The 25168-nt window shown below is 33.5% G+C and overlaps 2 protein-coding genes and 1 pseudogene across 4 annotated transcripts; 1 reads left to right on the top strand and 2 right to left on the bottom strand.

Annotated features, from left to right (window-relative positions):
* Positions 1-5414: 5414 nt before the first annotated feature.
* Positions 5415-10155, top strand: LOC108463798 (protein DWD HYPERSENSITIVE TO UV-B 1-like). Of its 2 annotated transcripts, XM_053023672.1 has the most exons (12): positions 5438-5505; positions 5640-5732; positions 6256-6322; positions 6409-6665; positions 6931-7471; positions 7572-8186; positions 8273-8713; positions 8835-9029; positions 9141-9197; positions 9337-9399; positions 9498-9549; positions 9887-10155. In XM_053023672.1, exons 2-12 carry the CDS (start codon positions 5707-5709, stop codon positions 9934-9936), a joined length of 2364 nt encoding a protein of 787 aa, XP_052879632.1. In that variant the 5' UTR covers positions 5438-5505; positions 5640-5706; the 3' UTR covers positions 9937-10155. The 2 variants fall into 2 exon arrangements, with proteins under 2 accessions (XP_017619211.1, XP_052879632.1); XM_017763722.2 differs by having other exon boundaries at positions 5415-5732.
* Positions 10156-12542: 2387 nt separating this feature from the next.
* LOC108463126 (uncharacterized) lies at positions 12543-17007 on the bottom strand. 2 transcript variants are annotated; one of them, XM_053023671.1, is made up of 7 exons: positions 16939-17007; positions 15922-16378; positions 15316-15626; positions 15167-15229; positions 14612-15030; positions 13902-14187; positions 12543-12955 (listed from the first exon to the last, which is right to left on the bottom strand). In XM_053023671.1, the coding sequence occupies exons 2-7, from the start codon at positions 16287-16289 to the stop codon at positions 12843-12845; spliced, it is 1560 nt and encodes a 519-aa protein (XP_052879631.1). In that variant the 5' UTR covers positions 16290-16378; positions 16939-17007; the 3' UTR covers positions 12543-12842. The 2 variants fall into 2 exon arrangements, with proteins under 2 accessions (XP_052879631.1, XP_017618566.1); XM_017763077.2 differs by having other exon boundaries at positions 16748-16967.
* Positions 17008-19088: 2081 nt separating this feature from the next.
* Positions 19089-24755, bottom strand: LOC108462381 (U-box domain-containing protein 4-like; annotated as a pseudogene).
* Positions 24756-25168: the final 413 nt, after the last annotated feature.

Here is a 25168-nt window from a genome sequence, read left to right as displayed (position 1 = left end):
TTACGTCAAATCAGGACTAAAAGGGATTAAAAGGGTTAAAAGGTTTTTAAAAAAGGTTGAAAAGAAATTTTTTGCGGTTTTCTGGCCAACGGAGGCGGCGGTCGGAGCTGCCCCAATTGGTGGCCGCGGCGGTCCACGACGGTGTCAATGGCCGGACCCTGAAGCGATTTCAGAGAAAAAACAAGAGAGGTTTTCAATTTTCTTTTAAAACAGTGTAGAAATGAATTTTTGAAGCATTTTTTTGACTTAAATAGGGTGCCAAAACGACACCGTTTTAGGCTAGTCTAAAATTAGGGGTGTTCAATTGGTTAACGGACCCGAAATAACATTAACCGAATTAACCGACCCTTCAAAATTTTTAACCGTTAACCGAACCAAATTTTTTTCAAAAAAATTAACCGAACAGAAAATTTTTCGGTTAATTCGGTCAGTTAACCGGAAATTATATATATTTTTTAATTTTTGGTTAAAATAAGTATAAAATTAACCGAATTAACTAAATTAATCGAATTAATTGAATACCCAAATTAACCGAATATACCGAATTAACCAATTATTTGTATAAAATTATATGTTTTTATTTTTATTTTTAGTTTTAGATTTTTATTTTTATTTATTAAATTATTTGTAATTTTTTTGATTGGGTTGGGTAATCGGGTTGGATTGGATACTTGAGTTAATATATATTAGATTGGGTATTTGAGTTTGTGTTGGATTGGGTTTGAGTAAATAGTGAGCTATTTATATATTATAATTTTATTTATTAATTTTTTCGGTTAAACTAAAAAAATTCAGTTAACCGACTGGTTTCGAACCGAATTAACCTTTAACTGAAAACTCAAAAAATTATTAACCGACCCTCGACCGAATTAATTCGGTTAACCGACTGATTAACCGAATTCAGTCGGTTAATCGAATTTTTTCGGTTTTACCAAATTTTGCACACCCCTATCTAAATTGCCCCAGAACGACGTCGTTCTAGGGCAGACTTGATTACCGACCTGACCCGCTTTAGGATCCACGTCTTTTATAAGGGAGGATATTTGTGCATTTGGTCATTCTGCTTTTTAAACATTTTTCAATTTAGTCCTATTTCTTCTTTTTTTTTTGTTTTAAACTTATCCCGTTTAATTTTAATTTTTTTATTATGGTCCCTGTCCCTGTCCCATTTAGCGTGTCGCATTTTAGTCCTTATTAGTCTATTTTTTTTCTTTTTCTAATTTATGCCCTTAATTTCATTTAAAATTCTATTTAGTCATTTATTTTTAATCTTTATTAAACTATTTTCTTTTATATTTATCTACTTATTTATTTATTATTTCTTTATTCTTTCTCATATATTTAAAAATTATTATTTATATTCCTTTTATTTGTGTATATTGTCCTCATTTTTTTAATTTTTAAGTATATTTCTCATATACTTAAATTTAATATTACTTATTTTATTTATTTATTTATTCTTTTACTTTTTAAATACTTAAATTTAATATTATTTTTTTGCATATTTATTTATTATTCTTTTATTTTAAATATTTAAATTTGATATTACTTATACTTCTCTTTCATTTTTTATTTCTTTTCAAAGTTACTTTATTTATTTTGTTATTAATGCCATGAATAAATATTCTTATTATTGTCATATTTACATTATTATTACTATAGTATTTATCCATTTATTTGTTATTTATCATTCTAATAAAAATATTCTACCCACATGGTCATCTTATATTATTTTGCTATCACCATATCAAACATTAAGTTTAAGCATTTATCCATGTGTATATTATACCTGAATAAGTAAAATGCATATTGTTTTAAGTATTACGTTTGTTTTTTTTTTTTTGCACGATGCATTAAAAAAGGTAAAAATTTTAAATCGTGGCAATGTTCATTATTTTTGGAATTAGAAAAGTTGTGTTCCTAACTTACGGAGTATGGCTTCTTTCTAAAACCGAAATAGTCGAATATCCATTTCAAAAATATAAAAATGAGATTTAAGTAACGATTTAAATGGCGATTATTCTGATTTTCGAAAACTAAAGGTGTCATGTCCTAACTCATGGGGCATGATCATTCTTCTCAATTAATTCAGAATAAAGCGTTTTCTATTAAAATATTTTAATATGAATGTATCGCATTTTAAGTTCTCTTCAAATTTTTAATTTTCGACATTAAGATATCATGTAATCAATTAGGTATCAATTTTAGGCGTAACGAGGGTACTAATCATTCCTCGTGTACGTAACCAACTCCCAAACCCATTTCCTGAATTTTGTAGACCAAAAATCATTGTTTTAGTAAATCAAACCTTTTATTAAAGTGATCAAATTGCGAGGTGATCCGATCACACCTCATAAAAAGGATTGATAGCGACTCTTACTTTCGTTTTCAAAATATAAGTCGATTTCAAAAAGGTTTCGATAAATAAATTATGAGGTGATGAAAGTTAATAACAAATTTAATTACGGCGGGTGACAGTGGTTACAAAGACCCAAAATTAGTTTTTAAAATTTAACTCGAATAAATATATTCGATTCGATTTGAATTCCATCTCACTCAACTAAATTCGAGAAAATTTCTAATCAAATTAGGATGATAAAATGTGATTCGTCAACTCAATTAACTTAAAATTTTTTCATTCGATCTGATTCGATCGAACACTCACCCCCTATTTGTGCCGGCTTAAACTCCATTCTCCTCTCATGTCTTTTTCAATGTTCCGAAAATCAGTCCGACTGTGAATCCATCCGATTAATAGCAAAAACTCCTTTTACTTGGAAACCGAAAAACCGCATTTGAATTGAAAATCGTGAAACAAAAAAACTGGAAAAAGATCCTTCTCCTTTTGTACTAGACTTGTATGGGAGTTAGTGAAGCAACCTGAGGCGTAATCACTCAATGTTGATGATTAGTTGAGTTTGGTGTCCTTGTTTGGCAATGGTTGTCTCGTCCTTTTATACCTTATCACTATATCTTTGGTACACCATTAGAGGCCATTTCTGGTCTTAACGGGGATTTGCTAAAGCTGCTATTGTTCCTAGTTTGAGAAAAAAATATAGGAAAAATTGAAAATTGACTTGAATCGATGTGTTTGAACAATTTACAGAATATAGATTTAAAATTTTAGTTACTCAAAATTGAACTCAATTTTATTTTTTATTTAATATATATATTTAATTTTATTTTTTATGATATAGAAATAAATATTTTATTAATATTTATGAAAAATTTGAAATTTTGTCAAATAATATTCAAAGATTATAAAACAAAACTCATTTTATCAAAATAAATCTAAAAATTCAAAATAAAAAAATTAATATAAAAAAATCGAGAACCGAATCGAATTATGATAAAATAATCGAAATGAACTGAATCGAACCGAACCGATATCACCTTTATCTGTTCCTCTTCTTCTGTAGGCTTTATCTTTTATTCTTTGAGCTCATACTGTATGATATAATAATATATCAGTGAAGTTTTAATAGCACTTATAAAGCGATGCATTGAAAACTTAATAATATATTTATCGTTTCAAACGTTAAAGGTTAAGCGGGAAGACATTGCTTTGGTAGCGTAGAAAACTTGAAAGGATGGAAACAAAGAGCAGAAAAGTTGGAAGAAGATAAATTTTGAGTGTGTTTGATAGAGAAGAAGAGTGAGAGGAAAGAAAATCGAACTTGTATGTTAGTTAAAAATTATGTAATTTTCAAATGTTTTATTTTAATTACTTTTATTTTTCAACTCTACCAAGAAATGGATGGAAAGAAAGTCGCTTTATTTGTCAAATTTTCTATATTTCTTACTAAACGGCTATTATTAAAGGCGTTGATGCTGACCATGAATTTTAAAGCTATTCCACACCCAAGGTGATGATAAGTATTTAAAATAGAGAATGCCCCGTGTTAAAAAAATTATCTGATAGATGAGTGACTACTAATATAGTTTATCCCCTATTCAAATTGAATACAAATGCTTAAAATATAGAGTATCATGAAAGTGGTCGAAGAATGGCCTTTTCTCCTTGGTTGATACTTACAAGAATATGATTTCTCATAGTAATGTCAATTTAGCTGTTAATTGCAAGTTGATTTGGATTGTAAGGCTCCACAGAGAGTTTGTGTATTCCTATGGCTATTGTAGCAAGATAGGATTCTGACTAATGGGGAGCAAGCTCGACGGCATATGTCTAAAGAAGGCCATTGTGTTCGATGTGGATATCAGATGAAGACTAATTTACATGTTTTACGGGATTATGAGTTTTTAAAAGCGGTGTGGAAGGCGGTGATTCCTAGCTTAGCAAGGAATAGTTTCCTCTCCACAAACTTAAATTTGTGGTTAAACAAGAACTTGTCATTGCAAGAAGTGTTGAAAGTGAATGAAGAAAATTGGTCGACTCAATTTGTAATTCTATGTTAGTTGTTATGGAAATGCCGAAACAATTTCATCTTTAATAATAGTCACAGTAATGTTGATGTTGCTGTCGGTACAAGTTTAGCTTGAACCGAGAGCTTTGTAAACTCAAAATCATGTGAGCTACATCGCATTCAAATAACATCAAGTAATTATTGGAGGAAGTCAGAGAAAAGATGGGTTAAGTTGAATATAAATGGTGCATTTTCAGAAAGTATTAACATTGCTGCAATAGAACGTGTGTTTAGAGATCATGATGGCATTTGGAAGTGCGAGTTTACTATGCAGATTGGGAAAGTTTTTGTCTTCAAAAATTCAAGTAAGAACTATTTTAGAATGTCTAAACTTAGTATGGTTGTTTGGTTTTAGGCAACTGGAATTATAGTGCGATAATGCTTTAGTTATGAAAACTATTTTAGCTTATGGTGCAGGAGCTAATATGTTATCTAAGTTGCGCTTGATTAAGCAACTTTTATGTCGTGATTAGAAGGTTCATCTTCGACACATCCCCAGATAACGTAATAAAGTAGCTGATTGGATAATTAAATTTGACAAAAAAAATTACGATGAGATGTAAATATTTGAGGAGAGGCCATCCTTATTAAGAGAGCTACACAAGGGCGATCTCTATCCAGTGATTTATTCTTCTAGTAAATTTGTTTTTTACTTTGTCTTTATAGCTATTTCTTGTTACCAAAAGAAATTGTAATGCGAAACATTATTTCAAGGTTTTATATAAAACATAAAAGCCACTTTTTTATTATTTAAGCAGTAAAAAAGGTCTTTGGACGGGCTGAGTGGAATCAGGCTCGAACCCAAAACAGAAATTTTTTTTAAAAGTGGATTTGATTGACCCAATTTTAGGTAGTACAAGACAAAGCCTCGTGTAAATCATGTGGGAATTAATTAATTAATTAAAGCACCATTATTTTTTTTAATTCAGCTGAGGGTGAAATATTTGTCGGAAATGGACCTACAGCAGTTGAAATATCATAAAAAATATCATAAGTAGGCCAAATGCTACTTGACAAAAACCTATGAACCAATTTGATTATAATATTATGATATAAACAGAAGCAAAGCCAACAGCAGCAAGTTAATGGATGATAAGCTTTATCCTTAATTACATTGTGTTTTCTGAGACGTCACTTCACTTATTATTACACAGTCAATAGTTGTCTTGTATTAAAAACTTTACTGAATTCGATTTTATGTCATTACTGTTGCAGCAGCTGTTGACTGCAAAACAAAAACACGACAGCAAACCTGGAGAACAAAAAATGCTTCATTTCCATCATGGATGTTTCCAGTTTACTAAATTGGTAATTTGGGTACCCTTTTTCTTCCTTAATTCTATTTTTTTTTCGACATGTTTGATTCTATGTTTCTGAGAACATGCAGTTATGGAGTTGACCTGTAAAAGAAAACATGGATCTTAGGAATTTGTAGATATTTGAAAGGAATGATAGTACGAAGTGGTGTTTTGAATTTAGATGAAAATTGGGTTTTTATTAACTTTTAAGGGATGTCATTCATAAGAGTGTAATTCAGGTGAAAAAATGTTGAACTCTATGAGCTTGTTAGAATTTGACATAACGGTGGTTTCGTCAGTAGAAAGAGTTTCCATTTCAACCCAACTCGATCTGGTTACCATATGGTATGAATGAGAGACGTTGACTTTTCAAGTCAAAAACCCATTTTTCTTGCTTTGATGAGACTTTCATATACCCTGTTTTCTTGATATATGACATTTTGGGAACAAAATTGTGGATTGTTTCATGGGAATTTCAGATTCTCTTTAGAGCTTAATTGATTCCCTTATTGTTTGTTTATTTTTGTTGCTAGTTATCTCGATTCTTGTAAGAGGCACGAGGTTTGTCCGAATTCTGCGGTTTTATCATGGTTTTCCGAGGTCAAATCTTTGAACATTCTTGCTGGTTTCATATGAGCTTGCTTTTTCATTGCATTTTAATGGATTGCTTTTGTTATATCATTCAGGCCAAGGTTCAAAAGTCTTGTCAAGAGAAGTGTAACATTGTGGTTTCTCTAAACCGGTTGAAAAACGATGATATTCCTCCGCTAATCGATGCATTTCTAGCACTTGACTTATCTGATATTGATTCCGTTGATGTTCTCGATCACGGATCAACTTGTGTCTTGAATGAAGAACACATACTTTCATTGATGAATGCAACGAAACTAAAGCTCCGAGTAATCGATCTTAGTAGCACGTCTCTAAAGAAGGATTTTCTCCGGTATGTAATACTTCTTTCCCTTACAGCATGTTTGAGGTGTTTCTGAGGTTAACGACTTGTTATCTTCTTTAGAATGATGTGTTAGGCTGTTATACAATCATAACCGATAAAATTTGCCTAATGTCTGATGACTATCCTGTTGAATATCATTTCGTCCTCGTCAGTTTAGTATCGCGTATCGACATTGAGAAACTTCTGTGTTTAGTGTTAAGATGTTTACCATTTGGACAGTAACTAAACTTTGCTATTATTGTGTTCTGTTCAGGGATCTCTGCCATGTCGGCTTGCCTTGTCGTGTTTTGAAGTTGAGGTCTAACAATATTCAAAAACTCGACATGGTCGGAAGGTTCATGCGATTACAAACTTTGAATTTGGATTTTTGTACTTCACTCACTAGTTTGCAAAAAGACTGCTTTTCTTGCATGCCAAATTTGATGTGTCTATCAATGTGCGAGACGAGAGTCGCTAATCTCTGGACAACAACTGAAGTTCTAGCGGAAATTCCTTCTTTGTTGGAACTACGTTTCCAAAATTGTGTGTGTTGCAAGGATACCGGGCCGTGCAATTTGTCATCTGGTGAGAAAGGTAGCTTGAATGTGATCAATACCTGTTCGTACAGTGCTGGTGAGACAACTATAGGACTCCTTTCTCTCCGAGAATCGTTTATGGCACCTGAAGTTCACAGAAAAACTGATAATTCATCAAAAGTTGATGAACGGAAGTTTTTGGGTTACCTCCAAGACCGATCAGATGGATCACCTAGCCCGCTTCATAATTTGCGTGTGAGCCCGAAACCGCAAAATGAGGCAAGAATACAATTTGCTTGTATGATTTGTCTATAGTGGTTAGAAAAAGTTCGAATTTCTTCATATTTGTTGTATATCTAACAGATTTCTTTGCCAGCAGGTACAATACAAGTCAAAGAATGTTTCGGGTACATCAAATAAAGATATTTGGCATCATCCTTCACCCATATGCTTCGAGAAACATTATAGAGCGTACATGGTTGCTTCCTTACCTCGTTTAGCAGTACTAGATAATCTGCCAATCACAAAGAAAGAGAAGGAAACTTCGAAGACCATTGTTTCCGAATTCTACGAGTACTTGCCATACAAACATAACCGCAAAAAGAATGTTGTCAACATTTTGCAGAAGCGTGAAACGGGAACAAGCGGTGTTCACTATGGAAACTCTTCGAAACTAAAGCAAACTTACTGTTATGGAAAGAGTCAATGTTTCTTCTCAAGGTCGCTTAGTGCTGCTAGGTTCGGGTCTTCAATGTGGCCCTCCTTACATCCGGTGTCCAGCTTTAGTCATATATATAAGGAAGAAAATAAGCGGCTTCGTCCAAGGCAATTCGAGTACCATCCTTCCAACTCGAGCCTTATGGCTTTTGGAACTTTAGATGGTGAAATAGTTGTTGTCAATCATGAGACTGGGAATCTTGTTGGCTATAATTCATCTATAGGAATGACTAACAGTGTTCTTGGACTCTGCTGGCTCAAGAAATATCCATCCAAGGTACGGATTCACTTCAAATGAGTTAAATTAGTTAGCAGTTAATCGCTTTGACTATCACTGATGATTTTTCCGTGTTGAACAATCAGCTCATAGCTGGATTTGATAATGGTTGCTTGAAGTTGTTTGATGTTAATCATATGCCGGCCAAACTAGGAGACAGATCTTGTGGTTCCGGTGCAGTTCATTTCGAAGATTTCGAACAATTAACTTCCGTTCATGTCAACTCAACGGATGACCAATTCCTTGCCAGTGGCTACTCGAAAGGTGTTGCTCTATATGATATTAGTACCGGGAAGCGGTTACAAGTGTTTACTAATATGCATCGAGAACCTATTAATGTCGCTAAGTTCGCCCACCACTCTCCTTTTATGTTTGCTACATCTTCATTTGACAAAGATGTGAAGATGTGGGATCTGAGGGAGAAACCCGAGAACCCTTGCTATACTGCTTCAAGCTCCCGAGGAAATGTTATGGTTTGCTTTTCTCCTGATGATCTCTATCTCCTCGTTTCAGCCATTGATAATGAGGTACATAGTTCCGTCTCAACTGTGGTTATACACTATGGATTACGCATATTTGAGAGAATTTATAATATTTCTTTGGTGATGTCTGGTATTTCGTTATTGATCTCTTAATGGTCTTATTCAGGTTAAGCAACTTTCGGCAGTCGATGGGAGGCTCCATATGAATTTCAACATAACTTCAACCGGAAGTGCTCATAATTACACTCGTTCGTATTATATGAACGGAAGGGACTATATCATCAGTGGCAGTTGCGATGAACATGCTGTTCGCATATGTTGCGCTCAAACAGGAAGGCGACTTAGGGATGTTTATATCGAGGTACATTGTCAATATATGCCAACATAAACCCTTAAATCACTTATTAACATACATAATTTTAATGATATTCCATATCTAACTTTCAGTTTTTGGACCGCTGTTCATGTGTAGGGTACAGAGTCGGGAAAATCTATCTTCGTGCAGTCCTTAAGAGGTGATCCTTTCAGGGTAAGTTTTTCTTGAACATTGTGCATGAGTCGAATACGTTTGTCTGAAAGTTGCACAGATATGTGACGTTATCAAGTCAGAAACACAAAACGGACCACAATTGAAATAAACCTGAACCTTTTCTCCTTTTCCCGAGCAGCCTTTTAACTTCAGCGTCTTGACAAGCACGATGCGTCCAACAGCAAAGCAGGAAATAATCAAGGTATATATTTCGCATCACTTTTGCTTTTTCCAGTCGTTTATTATACTATAGTTCATCAGGGGTCGGGTCATGCTAATTGTTCCGATTGTCTTTTGTAGGTCAATTTGCTCGCCTCGAGTCATGACGCGGATGAATCTTCTCGTGATCAAGGTATTTATCCTTACTGTGGTCTTTAAGGTTAAAATTTTGGATCTCCATCAAGTTATCTATGCATATATACATCATGTATATCTAAAGTTACTGTATATGCAGCGGGTAAAAAATTTTTTTTCACTCCTTTGCTTTGTAAATATGTGATTTTCTGTATATTTTCATCACTGTAGAGTGTTAATCTGGTTTGAGAGTTTTAAGTCCATTTGAAGACACATTTTTATTTTGGTTTGTCACATTGAAGATAAAGTGGAGAAATTTGATGTTATTTGAATTTTTTATAAATGTTATGATAATTACCATCACTTCCTAATGAGCTCGTTGGATGAGCTTGCAGGCCAAGCTCACAGGTCGAGCTCACTCTCCTGCGAGGTTATACGTGCATAAGACCGTACAAACACGTGTTGAGTCTAGAGTAGGATACGTGTTTATATGAATGAAAACTACGAAGGGTAAGTATAACATGATGTCAATAACCTAGCAAAGGCATATATGCCTGAATATATAAATACATGTCTTCTAAGTGTCGTTTGTTTGAAGTGGATGGAATTCTTAACATGTTAGTATTATCTCCGATCAAAGTTTTATATCCAATTTTGTGAAGAATCCGAGTGCCTGATATGACAGGTTCGATAGAATGGGAGCGTCTTGTCGAGACCAAAGTTTTTAGAATTGATTTGGTCAAACCACTAATTTATCTATTCAACTAATTTATTAGTTTGATTTATTCGATACAGTTAAGTAAATTATTAAAAATTTATGAAAATAAAAAAATCCCTATCTTTGCTAATCCGGGAGAAATTTGCTTCATTAGGCACTGAAGTGTGTTAAATTTTTTTCTTTGGTTGAATTGAGGAAGCTTCTGGATTTATCAAGTCAATAAAGTCAAATTTTTTTTTCTTATAGCCATAAATGTCCTCATTTGCTTTTTATAGTTTGAGTTAGTGATGGCAATAGGGTGAAGTGGATTTTTACCCCCACCTCGATTAGATATTTTATCGTTATGACTTGACTTCGACTCGACACTAAAAAATTTAATTTGTCTTGAACCCGAACTTAAAAATTAATTGTATACTTGATTTAACTTGACTTGAGTTTAAACTTCTTTTTATTTGAAATTGTGATTAATTAGATTCAAAATTATTAAAGAAATCATGTTTGGGATGACTAAGTAAATATATATATTACATCTCCTGGAAAAATAAATTAAAATGAGAGCGAGAGTAAAGATGATAGAATGATGTGGTAGTGATAAAGTTTAAAATTTTTTAATCTAATTAATATTAAAAAATATGATGTTAATTTTGTAGGGATAGCTTCATCCTAAATCTGACCTAACCTAACTCGACCGAAAGCCTAGTTTCAAGGAAAAAAAACCCTAACCCTATCGGGTCGGATTGGCTCAGAACTTGTTGATTTTTTATTTTATTTTATTTTTGCCATCTCTAGTTTGAGTAATGTCCTATTTGAGTCGAAGTGATATTCAAGTAAAATTCTCTTAACAATGTTCATTTCAGGATTCGAATTTGATCCAAATGCTTAGGAAAAAAAGTTTACCTCCACTTCTTCCGACTACTTATTGATTTAACAAGATAAAACTTTATAAGAATAGAAACTTGGGTTGAAAAAAAAAAGTTTAAATGTAAAATTGATACTCAAATTCTATCGTATTTTTATTTCAATATATGAAATTTTTTAGTAAAAATAATATTTAAACTACTAATTTCGTCTTATTTTACTTAAAACACCATATCAACCATAAAAACATGACACTTAATATATTTTTCTTGGACATCGTATATTTTTTTAATAAATGAGACAAAAATAATAATTTAAAATACTACAATTGATAAAAGAAAATTTGAAGTACCTATAAAAGTCAAAAATCAATTTTTGTAATTAAGAGCCTTCTAGATATTTCCTCCTCGGATCCCAACGAGAGAAAAAGTTGCGAACTGGGGCAGATACTGAAAGTCGAACAGCCTGGATTCCTCGAACAACACATTCGTATTGACGGGATCTATTGAGGGTCAAATTATATACAAAGTCACTATAATATGCAATTTTTCATAATACAAGGACCATCTATAAATTTGACCCAAATTTATGTTTCATGATGAACTATTTGGAATTTTCCAAGTGAATTTGCTCCCAAACATTTTTGTCTGAAACTCTTGACTCTTTGGTAATCATATTAAGCTCCAATTAATTTTGGAGTTAAACCGAATTCCTAAGCATAGGCAAAACTCTCTTTTTAACTCCAAAATAAAAGTTAAATTGTTTAAAAAAATAAAAAAATATAGAGATTAGTTTTAACAAATGACAAATATAAAAAATTACAGTAAAAGAAATAGCAAAGGGAGGAAAATAGGGAGAGGAGCAGAAGAGAATGAAAAAAGAAAAAGAAAAAAGTTAAAAGAACATAAAAGGAAAAAAAATTAAATTGTTTAAAATGAAAAAAATGGGGATCGATTATATAAATTAATCTAAATTTTTTGTTTGAAATGATGATTTAACTTGTCAGGTCAGCTTATCGTTACACCGTTAATATCAATTAACAACTCAGTGACTAAAATATTACAACACGATAATGTGACTAAAACGTAACATTTCAAACATAAATGACTAAAATGTAACATGAGATAAATAAAATGACTATTTTAGTAGTTTACCCTTTTGAAATTAAGTTAGAATATGATAAAATTGCTCTTTTAATTTTTTCAAAGTGATAAAATTTTGATTTAATCCTTTGAAAAGTTAAAACAAATATATAAACTATTAAAATAATAAATTTGTATTTTGGCTCTAAAAAACAATTTAATTACTACTCCCAAATTTATTTATTTTTAACTTCAATTGCAAGTCAATTAACTTAGGTTTTTGGATTAAACAAATTTCTAAATATTCGAAAAAGGAAAAACCTGTCCTAGATTAACTGAATTTTGAATCTTTTTATTTTAAGTGATCCGAGAATAAAGCTGACCTTAATGAAGTCTTCAAACGTTGCATTTAATGAACATATTTTTAGTATAAATCACATTGCTAACTATAAATACCTTTGCAAAATCACACAAATCCATCAGCAACCAGAAGCCCTCACAGAGCCACCCTTCACTCAACCTTTGGCCACTGGCCTCTCATTTCGGTCGAGAGAGTAATTAGCCACAATATTACACACACACATATTGTTGTTCTACTCTATCCTTGCTATACTTACAGTCTTTCTCTCTCAAAAAAACAATATGAAGCTTTTATTTGCAACTTTGTTGTTTATGTTTCTGGTTTTGGGTTCATCATTTGTTCGGCTCTCCTTCGCTGAACCCGTCGCACCACATCCCAAACCAGCTGCCCCTGCCACCATCCCTCCGCCGTCTCCTGCTGCTCATTCTCCTCCAAGTAATGTTATCTATTAATCAATTACTAGTTTGTTAACCATGCATGCATTTGACTTTAACATTGCTACATTAACTAAAAACTAATACAAAACTCATCGTTTTTGGGTTCTAATGAGATTTTTTTTTTGGGGGGGACTTGCTAATAGGTTTCTGTGATAAAAAGTGTGGGGAAAGATGTAAGAAGGCAGGAGTGAAAGACCGGTGCTTGAAGTACTGTGGGATATGCTGCCGAGATTGTAAGTGTGTTCCTTCAGGTACCTACGGCAACAAATCCGAATGCCGTTGCTATAGAGACAAGGTGAACTCCAAGGGCAAGCCTAAGTGCCCTTGATCTATCGGAATTAGATCTGACTTCTCCCAGTGTCACGGCCTGCCTGAGAGAGAGATCCCAGAGCAGTATCTGTGCACAAAAATGGGGTAGCAGCTAAGTTCCGCTTGTGACACCTGCATCTATCTCTAATAGTTCTAAAAGTTCCAGTGCAGTTTATGTTTTGGGTTTTCCATTTCATTCACATATACCACTTCTTAGGAAGCCAAATATATGTAAAACAACAGCAACAGCAACAATAATAATAATATGCGTGTATGAAATAAAACAAATTGCATTTCATCTTTATTTCCCAACTACAATGAAAGTTCTTCACTATTCTAAATGTGAAATTCCAATTCTTAAGACATAACAACAAATTGATTCGAGACTTGGGACTAATACATAACTGGAAAACAGAATGTCAAACTTCGAATACAGCTTGGTGTCTAAAGAGCATGAGTATGTCCCCATAGGGATGAGACGGGCATGTACAGGTTGCCCTTGAAACAAAAGGATAAAGAGAATACACACTTAGCATGTACATACAGAAATAACTGTGGTTGGAAAAGTTTTACCAATGTTTTTCCAGAGGTTTTCTTTGAACATGTACAGATACATTAATCCCAACTTTAAAAGATTTTGCTAACCTGAGGATCTCCGACTCCACCAGCTGGTGCCTGATTTACGTTTCCCCCTCTTCCCTCTTTTCCTTTTGTTATTAGGGACTTTGGACTTGGAAGCCAAAGATAAATTCGCGTTTGGTTGAACAGATGGTTCCGTAGGGAGGTCATTTCCAGGCACAGGAACAGTAGAAATAGTCTTTGGTGGTTCAGCTGGCATCGGCGGCTCCTCTGATTGTTGAGTTAAACCACCTTGAAAATTACGCAACTCTTCCTTGGCAGCGTGATTGTGTATCAAAATATCATCCTCGGTCTGCAAATATAATGAAGATCAGTTGCATTATAAACAAAAACAAGATGGTCGAAATGCTTACTTGGAATATATATATAAAACACTAATTAATATTCACATGAATCATAAAACAATTAAAACCAAAACCTGATTACAAAAAACAGGGATCATCATATATTAGTGCGATGTGTTAATTGAACAAATAAAGTGGGAATTACAGGAGGAAGTGGAAAGCAACAAAGATTTTTCCAAGTGAACAGTATTAGCAGAAGCAAAGAATGAAATCTAAAATCAAATAACAAGCACAATCCTTTGTTATCCTCAGCTAAGGCCCTATGCAAAGCAAATGATAGAAATGTAAAAATTAAAAGAGAATTAATGTTACAGAAATGATGGAAGAGAAAAACATGAATGATCAAGAAGAATGCATCGAAAGAGAACTCACATTGTCATAAGAAACCGCAGGATGATGCTGACCGGTTCCATCAATCGCATTGGGAAAAGGTGTAACCTCTCCATGACTAGAAACTGCACTACTTCCAGGCATAAGAAGATCTCCCATGTTACCCCCCGAACGACGCTGAGATGTAACAGGGGTTCTCTCTCCGCTACCAGGTGGAGAAGAGTGACTTCTAGAACCAGTTAATGTGTTGCATGGTGTAACTGAACTCAATACATTAACGGAAGTGAACTTTCGAGGACTTTCATTAACCACATTGTCAACTCGGGTCTTTAACTTGTGAACTTGTGATTGCATCAGATCAATCTTTCTAAGGATCTGTTGTAACCAAATATCACCATCTTTTAATTCGAGACTTGACAATCCATCATCAACCTCTTCATTACTGTTGACCATTTTGTTTCCTGTAGAAATAATGAACTAAGAAAACGGACCAAAATCTCCAGTAGAGAGTGTGAATTTTTGGAAACACACAATCACAAAGGCTATTTGTCGGAACTTGTTCTATTACCTATAAGCTCAGTCAAATATAATTCTTACCTAAATTACCATTATCATCCTCATGAGTAGCAGAAGCTGTGGCAGCAACAGACTTCTTACTATCTGGGAGCAAAAGAGAATACACTTATCAGATTTGTACTTGCAAATACATATTCCACGAAGAAATCATGAAATTTATAGTTTCATACCATAATATGAGAAGAGGTTATGATTCGACATATAAGATGCTAAATCAGCAGTATCTTCAACTCGCTTTCTTTTCCTCCTCTTCATTAATTTCTTTCTTTGAATTTGAGACGGAAAAGGTTGTGACTTAACATTAAGTCCTTCAAATGTGAACTTTTCATCTTCAAAATTCTTTCTCTGATCATATTCTGCAAGTTCTTTATCATACTTCAATGCCCGAGACTTAAACTCCCTAAGTTGCAACTCTAACCATTTACACCGCCACATAAGGGGACGAACAAACCTCCTCCAATGATCTGTCAACTTTCTCTTCCTGGAAAATTTAGAAAAAAGAAAACAAACTGAATAACGCAACATGTAATTGACATCAAACTTGGTATATACTTCACAAATGATAACAGAGTTTTTATTTTTATTTATTTTTATTTTACCATTTGCCAGCCAAAACAGTGGAAACAATAATTGTATTGTTAATAGTCGATATAATTTTAAGTACATTTATGGTGAATTCTTAGAAACCAACAAATTAAATAAAGTTTCACTAAAAATCAATAAACTAACACAAAAGCAAAATAGTTCAAGATACAAAAAAAGAAGAAAGAAAGTACCTCAATAGGAACAATCCATCAAACACAGATCCCAACGGACTTCCACTACATAATGCCGATTCAACTTCAACATCACTTACTGCCGAGTCATTCTCAACCCCAGACACCGTACCACCAAAAGAACTCGAATTCTCAGTGTCATCCTCACATTCAACAACAGCCAACCTATCCATGCCAGAATTTGAGCATTCAGTGATGTTAATCTCCACATTCTCGGTTCCTTTGGCTATCTTCCCTTCCCCTACACCACACAGAGTTACCCCGCCAAAGTCTCGGTTCTCACAATTACTCGCACAATGCATAAACTTATCTTTCGAATCCTGGGGCAAGCTTCCATTTCCATTACCATTTGCAACCATTTCCCTCATTGTATTACGCTTGTCTTTTGGCTCCAATTCAGAGCCTATACTATAAAAGACTAGTTCAATTCACTAATAAGTCAATTAATTACAAACTCCTGCAAAGTTCACAACAAATTCAACATCACCATTTCAGCTAAGCAAAGCTCCTTTTTGAAAAGGACTAAAGTAAATAGCTCATATCCTTATAATTATATACACATTCATCAAAGCTGCAGAACATAAACAAAGCAAAAAAAAACAAAAAAAAAATTCAAATTTTCCAACAAATAACAAGTAAGAACAAAACCAAAAGAAAAATGTATACACACACACGAGTTCAATTAGAGAGGGTCAAGTAAAAATAAAACAACGGAGAAAAATGAAAACATTTATCGTAAAAGAGAAGAAATTTACACATTGAAATAAACATAACTTGAAAAACCCTAAACCCCAAAACAGGGAACAGAGAAGAGTAAAAGAAGAACCTAGCATTCGAGTCTATATTTCAATGACTGTGATTGGTGGACGACAAACCGGAGGTCACCGGAGGAGAGTGTAGCGCCACCGTTAACAAATTTTTATTTTTGAATTATCTGATTGTAAAGAAAAATAATTGAAATTCTAAAAGAAAAGGTTAAAAATAAAGGAGAAATTGCAAGGTGTCAATGGACTGTACCAATGTTGGCTGGAGATTCTTCTTTCTCGTCAGTCGAAAGGAATAAAAGCAGATATTATAATAAAGGATAAATCAACCTTTAGTCCCTGAATTTGACAGCCTTTTACAATTTAGTCTCTGAACTTCTTTTGTCCATGTTACTATGTTAGTCCTGGAACTTGGTAAATTTTTTCAATTTGACCCTTAAACTTGGATTCGATTAAGATACGATGATATGAACTCTGAGGTTATACCACATCACTACCTAAAATTTAAAAAAATACTAAGATTTATTAAATATACTTTTACAAAATTTTCAGTTGATGACGTAGAATAATCTCAAAGTGTTAATAATCAACCTTAATAGAATCCAAGTTTAAGGACAAAATTGAAAAAATCTGCCAAGTTTAACGGTTAATAAGGACCAAAAGAGGTTCAAGGACCAAGGTGGAAAAGTTGTTAAAATTAGGGATTAAATATTGTTTTATCCCTTATAATAATTTAAAAGGAAAGGATTGATTCGTTTTTTTATTAGCATAGTCCCTACCTAATTCGTTTTTTGTTCCTGAGTCCCTACCTAATTCATCTGTCTTATAGGCTAACTTTTTAAAATGATATAACGACTATGAAAATTATTAAAATATAATACGATTATAAGATATATTAAAAATGAATGTTAATTTCATCACACGCAGTTGGAATTTTAAATTCATCTACATTTTAATTAAGTATATAAAAGTAATAAATCTTTATGTAAATGTTACGATGAATTTGACGTGAAACATATTTAAAATATATATGTATTTACTAAACAAATATTTCTAATATAATGTGTTAAAATAGATAATATTATTAAATTTTTGAAATTTTTTTTCAACACTATCAACGATAGAATAAGATTTATTTTGCATCATATATAAGAGATTTCTCAGTTTGAACTGAAGAAGCAATGTCACTCAATCATTATCAAACTACTCACAATCTTTTTTTTTTTTATCTGTGAGGATTCCACCAAAGCGCCTTCTACTTCTAATAGGCCATAAACTAGATCAGAATCATTCTCAACGAACACATAAGAAGTAACGCTTAACATTGAAATTGATTCATAAGTTAACGAAATGGTCATTGATCCGATATTATTATTTTGAGGACTTATTTAGAATCTGAGCTATACTTTGGCGGCGCCAAATGGGAATTAACCCGAAAGATGAATATGTAATAATCTCTTAAACCTAGTCGTTCCGATTTAAAAAGATAAGAGTTTTTTGCTAAATATCAGTATATATATACAAAGAATGGATTTTGACAGCTGATAAGTAACTTAAACAAATATATTTATAAAAAACTATTATTAATTAAACAAATATATTATATAAAACAGGGTAAATTACGCACAAAGTCAATAAACTATTAGTAAGTTTATACTTTAGTTACTCAATTTAAAAAAAAGTTACAAAATGGTCATTGAATTATTTTGAAAGTTTTCATTTATATCACTGAACTATACAAAAGTTTTATTTAAATCATTGGGTAGCTAATCTTTTTTATAACAAAAAAAGTCTTAACTAGCAAGCTCTAAGTGACGATTCGACAATTAGCACGATAGATTAGTACCCATCTATGAGTAGAACATATCTTAGATTCAAATTAATTTGAAAGTCAGCATCAAAGATTAGAGAAAAAAGTTATTTAAGTTTTGGTTCAAAGATTTGTGATCAAATTTGATTCATGGAGAAAATTTGAATTGTAGAAGAGAAGGGAAAGAAAGACTTTTGCAGGCAGTGCTAACAAAAAAAGTCATAATAATGATTTTAACAACTCAATGACTTAAAAGAAAACTTTTAAATAATTTATGACCATTTTGTAACCTTCTGAAATTGAATAATGAAAACATAAATTTATTAATAATTTAGTAACTTTAAATGTAATTTACTCAAAAATAAATATCAAACTCAAATAATACTTTAATTGAAAGGGTAAAATTATATATGTTAAAAGATTTCGTGTCTGACCTTATCTTATATATGTATTTTCTAAATTATATATAAAAATATGCAAAGACCAAAATACACTCTTAATAATATTTCTTACAAATTTTTGGTAATTTTCCAATTAAGTTGAAACTCGATTAATTGTTAACAAAATAAAGGGAAATAAATAGATCATAGAACTTGTTTGCCTGTAAAGAAACTAAGCAATAGCTTACATACAAATCAATCTGAATATTCGATAGTGTATGAAAAACAGAGTCAAAAGATGTATAATCAATGGAACAGAGATTATAGGTCACTGCAAATTGCAAAACACCAGACAGATACAGATTCACATGTAATGAAAATCCCTTTTCCAAACAACATTCACAATTTCTACAACAAACCCTGTCAAGCAGCAAAACTTCGCATGCATTATTTGCGAACATCAAATGTGCAACAAACCGTATAGACACGAAACATCGGATAGTGGCAATGGAGGTTGTTTTTCTGACTTTCAGCCTCTTCTAGCATTTCCATGTCGTTGGCTTCGAAAGTAGCTCAGAAGTGCCTGTGCCTGTAAGGACCAGAAGTTTATGATATATATATAAATTTTCGGAGTTAAAGGAGGTGATGTAGAAAAGAGAGAAAACCCGGCAGAAGCGGTATGTACCTTCTCTTTGGCTCTCGGGGTGCCGGACTGGGACAATGCCACTAGTGGTGGAACAGCCCCTTCTTGCAGCACCATAATGCAAAACCTACTACTGTTTGTGCAGAGCTGTAAAAGGGCGGCGGCATATTCCTTTCCTCTTGCTGAACCCAATTCAACAACCTCAACCAGCACAGGAATCCCACCTTCCTGCCCAATTGCGGTCCTCCCTTCAGGAATCTTAGCAAGGTTTGCCAAAACAGCTACTGCCTTATCAACCATTCCAGCTGCTGGGTCCATCAAATCGACAAGGTATCTTACAGCATCGGCTTCTACAATTTGGGCCTTGTTTTCATGGAATATTGATAGATTAAACAAGGCTGTCGCTGCATCTTTCTTTCCTCGAGGAGTACCATTCCCCAACAAATCAACAAGAGGCCTGATTGCCCCAGACCTTCCGATCCTGACTTTGTTATTCTCAATGACTGAAAGACTGAAGAGAGTGGCAGCCGAGTTTTCTTTAGCTTCAGGACTTCCTCTCTTGAGCACATGAATCAGAGGCTCAATAGCATTTGCATTAGCAATAGCTGTTTTGTTGTTATCATTAATAGATAAGTTAAGAAGTGCCGTGACGGCGTTTTCTTGAGTCTTTGCATCTGGTGAATGAAGTAAATCAACTAACAAGCTAACTGCCCCACAGTTTGCTATTATAATTCGATTATCCATATTGTGCTTGGCAAGTAACCTGAGTTGAGATGCAGCCTCCCTTTGAGTATCGACTGATGTACTCTTCAAGTCCTCTACCAACTTCTTAACCCGGGTTTCAATGCCAGAAAGCTCAGCCCTGTTCTCAGTAGCTGGAGAAGAAACTATCCTTGGAAGGAGCCTTTCTTTTGGCCGGCGCCACATTGTTTGGCTTCGAGATCGTGCATCCATCAATCGAGGAGAGAACCCAGGTTCTCTCTGTGGAGTGGCTGCACTAGCTGCAGGCTGTGGGTCAGATTTCATCTCTCCAGAAATATCACTACTAGAGGCTGTGACATGAGTTGACCTCTCAGAAGTTTCACTGCTATCTCCAACAGCTCCTCCAGGAAAATCTGAATTAGAGAGTGAACTTGAGGTTGAATCGATCTTGTATGGTTCTGAGAGGAATGTCCAGTATTATGAAATTCTTTACGAGAAGGTGACATTGGAGGTTGGCCAACTGATTCGCAACCCCTTTGTTCCACATTTGACCTGTCTTCAGTGATACCTGGCAAGGAACCCTCTGAGGTAGAACAAGGATGAATCAGGGAGGCTGCCTCCCAATGAAGTCCACTAGATGTGATTAAGTTCTTACCAGATTGACTTCGAGACCATGACTTAGGTGACATAGATTGACTGCTTCTAGAATGTAGAAAACTGTTTGAATCCTTTCGCAAGCCAGACTCAGCAGATTTAGATTCATGGACAAGAAGCGGATGGGGCTGATTTAGATTCATGGACTTCATGGGATCAGGCAACTTCACATTGTTTGATTCACACCAGTTTGTAATTAGTGCTTTCACTGTGTAATTAGGTATAAGATTGATATGAGCCAAAGTTTGTCGTGTCTTGGGGCACACGGTAAGCCCAAGATCAATCCAGTTCTTGATGAAAGCTCGCTCATAGGTTTGTCCTGATGCCACGATTACTGGATTAGTCATCAGCTCTAGGGAAAGGGGGCAGCAGAAATCAGCAGGTATGAGAACTGGGCTACAGGCCTGAGATTGTTTTATTAAGACAAGGTGATGACGCATATGAGATACAAGAGCAATAAGTTGATCAATAAACACAACTTCTGCAGTTTTTTCAGCTTGTTCAGCATTCTCCTTCAACTTTTCAAGGGCCACAGCCTCTATCAGAATCTCCTGGTTTGAATTCAAGCTCAAGCTCTCAAAAATTTTCATTAGTATTTCTGAGCTTGGTCCAACACTATCCACTTGATCCCTAACGGCTTCCCTAATTACAGATGATATTTGTTTATATCCTACATGCTTAATTATCTGCAAGCAATGCTGCGATCAATCATACCAATTGTTAGATCTCCTGAAATGCGGATACCTCTTTAGCATTACTCGGAGATAGAACCAAAAGGACATGTATTTATTTTCTCACTTCTCAAAGCTTTATAGGTTAAATGCCATTCCAATATATGATTTCTCATCTTAGTAAAACCCTTTGGTAATATGATAATTAAGATCTACTTATAAACCTGAAAACAAAAGTGCAAGCTTCAACAATTTGGGTCATAGATTATCTCAAGAGATGCCGAACTCAATTCATCAGGAAGATGCTGATTGGAAGACTTCAAGGACTGGAATATGTCCAAGCTAGAATTTTGAATCCTTGATATTAGTGCCTCAACTTGCAGAACCTAAACGTCAAACGGAAGAGAAGGCGGTTATCATGGAATTGACTAATACTAATGATAAAATTCAATTCTTCTATGATATTATTATCTAAACCACACCATTCTCTACTTGAATATGATCAAATATCCAAGAATCAGAGCTTAGGGGCTAAACTTCCGAAAGCTACAGATTCTAATAATTATTCTTACACTCGCATACTATTAAGTATAAAATGATAACAATAATCTTCAAGAGCATCACGGAAGGAAATATTAGTGCTGACACAAGCAACTGATCAAAGCTTCATCATATCAACTGTATGCTGATGCCATAAAGGTTAGCTTAGGTACTTCTCCCAGCTACAACTACAATAAAATTGCGAAGTAAAGAACTAAATATATAACTTGTAACTTACAAAGTAAACTTTACTCGAAAGGGGTTGCCAACTTTCAAATTGCTCTCGCAATTCTTCAACAGAGAGACCCAATTCTTCAAATGCCTTGTCAAGCACTTCATTAGAAATAATTTCTGAATCAACTATTGCATTAAGAATTATGGGCTTCAACAACTTTAGTATCTCTTCTGCTCTCTGGTAGTATTTCTGAACTGGTTCAGAGTTAATGTTCTTAAATGATGACAAATTTAAAAATGAGGAAATGTTACTAAGAAGTGTTTTTAACAAAGACATCCCCATATGATCTGTTTCAAGGAAAAAAAAAAAACAAGAGAGACCATAAGTAAGAGGAGCAGAGGGTGAAAGTGAAATAATTATAGGCAACTACCATGCACAGCATGAAAACAATAACATATGAGTATATGTTTTGCTTGTTGAAATGATTATAATCAATTCATCAGGTTTGAGTCCCACCTAAGATATAAAACAAATAAACTTATGTTATTGCATTAAGATGACAAGATTTAGGCAAACATTTCATAAGGTATAAAGTTTTAAATACTTTTTAGAACCATTATGGTGACATGAAAATCAGCCTATCACCATGGCTCTATCGGTGCAAAACTGATTCACGGACAAAATGATAAATTCATTAGCAAAGTTTGAAGGAAATTAGTGAAACATGAAAGTAAGGACATAGTGCATACCTTCTCTTGTAAAATTCTAACAGCAAATATCGTTCTCAATCAGTGATCCTTGGCAAACCATATTGTTCCATAAGAACTGAAGAAAACCTTTTTCAACATCCGTATCATAGCTTATGAAGTTAAATCATCTTGATAACAAGAACCACACAGATTCTTGAAATCTCAATTTCGCTAAATCAAAATCCCTATAGAGAAGCAAAACATTAAATCAAAATTTGATGAATCTAACATATAAGAATGATATATATATATAACTAACTTTAAACCTTCAATCATAATATTTAACACTAAAACACCCACTGAAATTACAGCAAAGTTTCCTTCTGAAGCTTATTATGCTTAACATCCATCAAATTATAATAAGGCCAAATTAAAAACAATAATAAAAAGAGGTCATCACTCCAACATTGAACATAACATGATCCGCACCTGACCATCTACAGTTCATCACCAAGAAGAGAGTCATCTGACTAATAACAAGCCAATTCCTTCTTTAGAAGATTAAGAAGATAAATGAAGGCCAGAGAATAACTAAAATTAAGAGTTACTTATCCGGATTTATTTTCCTTTTTTAGTATTTGCACTTTGATTAAGACATAATAAATGTCTTACCTTTTGGAAAAGAAAAAGACACTATCGGAACAAAAACCAGATGAGACGACAAGGATGTAAACCGAGGCTATATTAGTTGATCGACCATATTGTTATCTAAACCCAGTATTTTGCATGTGCCTCAAATCAACAGATATGCAACATCCCCATAACAGCATTCAAGTTCCATACGCTACTAGATGAAAACTAGCATGGTAGCATAGAAACTTCTACGTTTAACAAAATCACACCTTACAAAAACCATCTCCAAATGATTTCTTATGTCACTTATATGGCTGACATTGTTCAACGTAGAAACCTTGTCCAAGAAAGAGATTTCCTGCCCTCCTCAAAGGTTTCAGTGGTTTGATTTCATTACTGTAAAGTGTTATAAAAAATGATTTCATTGTATCTTAAGGCTATTTGATTCACAGCTTTAGCATACTAGGTGAGGCAAAATAAGCTAAAGCTAAGTGACATTAATAGCACGCCTTGAAGACCATTTTTTTTTCTACATACATATATATATATTATCTATCTTGTATCTACACAATTATCATACTACCAAACAACATGGTCTAGTTCATAAAGTAATTTGATCAAATGGGTTTTCTTATTATCTTAAAATAACCAATAAGTAAATAGGCAAAATAATCAGAAACCAAAAGGAAAATGATAGCAAAGGAAATAAGAGACGCCTCAATCAAGAAACTTTCAGCTAATTTAATGGGTCAATGATCTTTACAAGGAAACTAAAAACGGCGGCTTTGATTCACTAAAAGTCGTTAAACAAGAACCCAAATGCATATATCAGAATTGAATTAAACTCAATAGTAAACAGATATTCCACAGTAAAGAAAATGAAACAAAGTAAACGGAAAGGAAAACAAAAAAGGGTACCTAAATGCAGCTTTGAAGTTTGGGATTTTGGGTGTTCTCCTTTGTGGTGTCTTAATAATAGTAAGAAGAAAATTAAATAAATAAATCCCAGATTGCACTGTTCCCATATTCTGATACTGGGTATTCAGCTTTTTCTTCAACTCTTTTTTTTCTTTAAAATTTGGGATTAAATATTTGGTGGTTTTAGTTAAATTTATTATTTTATTGTTTGCTGAGGAGGTTGCTTAGTTTGATTGTGGGAACATTCTTGTTTTGACGGGAATTTCATCAATAGCCGGCTAGCCGCCAAAATAGAAGGGTGAATCGGTCGGGTTGAGTTTGGTTTTCAAAAATATTCAAGATCAGCTCGGTTCTCGGTTCGGTTTATTTTATGGTTCAAACTAATACAAATTTAATATTTGGATATATTGTTTTAGGTGTTTTATTTAAAGTTTATATAAAAATATAAAAACATAATAATATTAATTATCATTTAAAAGATACGATATATTAAATTTTTTTCACGAAATTAATATTTGATTAATATGTAATTTCAATCCAATCACTGATTTTATAATAAGTATAGATCATACTTACATACACAAATAAGCCCTTACCAAAATATACCTATATAAAGAACGGATTTTGACAGCTGATAAGTTGCTTAAACAAATGTCAATGGACTTGGT

This window comes from Gossypium arboreum, chromosome 2 (genome assembly GCF_025698485.1).
Source record: "Gossypium arboreum isolate Shixiya-1 chromosome 2, ASM2569848v2, whole genome shotgun sequence".
NCBI lineage: Eukaryota > Viridiplantae > Streptophyta > Magnoliopsida > Malvales > Malvaceae > Gossypium > Gossypium arboreum.
Note: the sequence above shows the minus strand (reverse complement) of the source record. Positions and strands in the feature narration are given on the sequence as shown.

Coding starts and splice junctions, on each gene's coding strand:
- LOC108463126 (XM_053023671.1), bottom strand. CDS start 16,289: ATGAGGGAAATGGTTGCAAATGGTAATGGAAATGGAAGCTTGCCCCAG. Junction 15,627..15,921: donor GATGGATTGTTCCTATTGAG/GTACTTTCTTTC, acceptor TAAATTTTCCAG/GAAGAGAAAGTTGACAGATC. Junction 14,188..14,611: donor CTGCGGTTTCTTATGACAAT/GTGAGTTCTCTT, acceptor TTATATTTGCAG/ACCGAGGATGATATTTTGAT.
- LOC108463798 (XM_017763722.2), top strand. CDS start 5,707: ATGGATGTTTCCAGTTTACTAAATTG. Junction 8,714..8,834: donor TTTCAGCCATTGATAATGAG/GTACATAGTTCC, acceptor GGTCTTATTCAG/GTTAAGCAACTTTCGGCAGT. Junction 9,550..9,886: donor TGAATCTTCTCGTGATCAAG/GTATTTATCCTT, acceptor ATGAGCTTGCAG/GCCAAGCTCACAGGTCGAGC.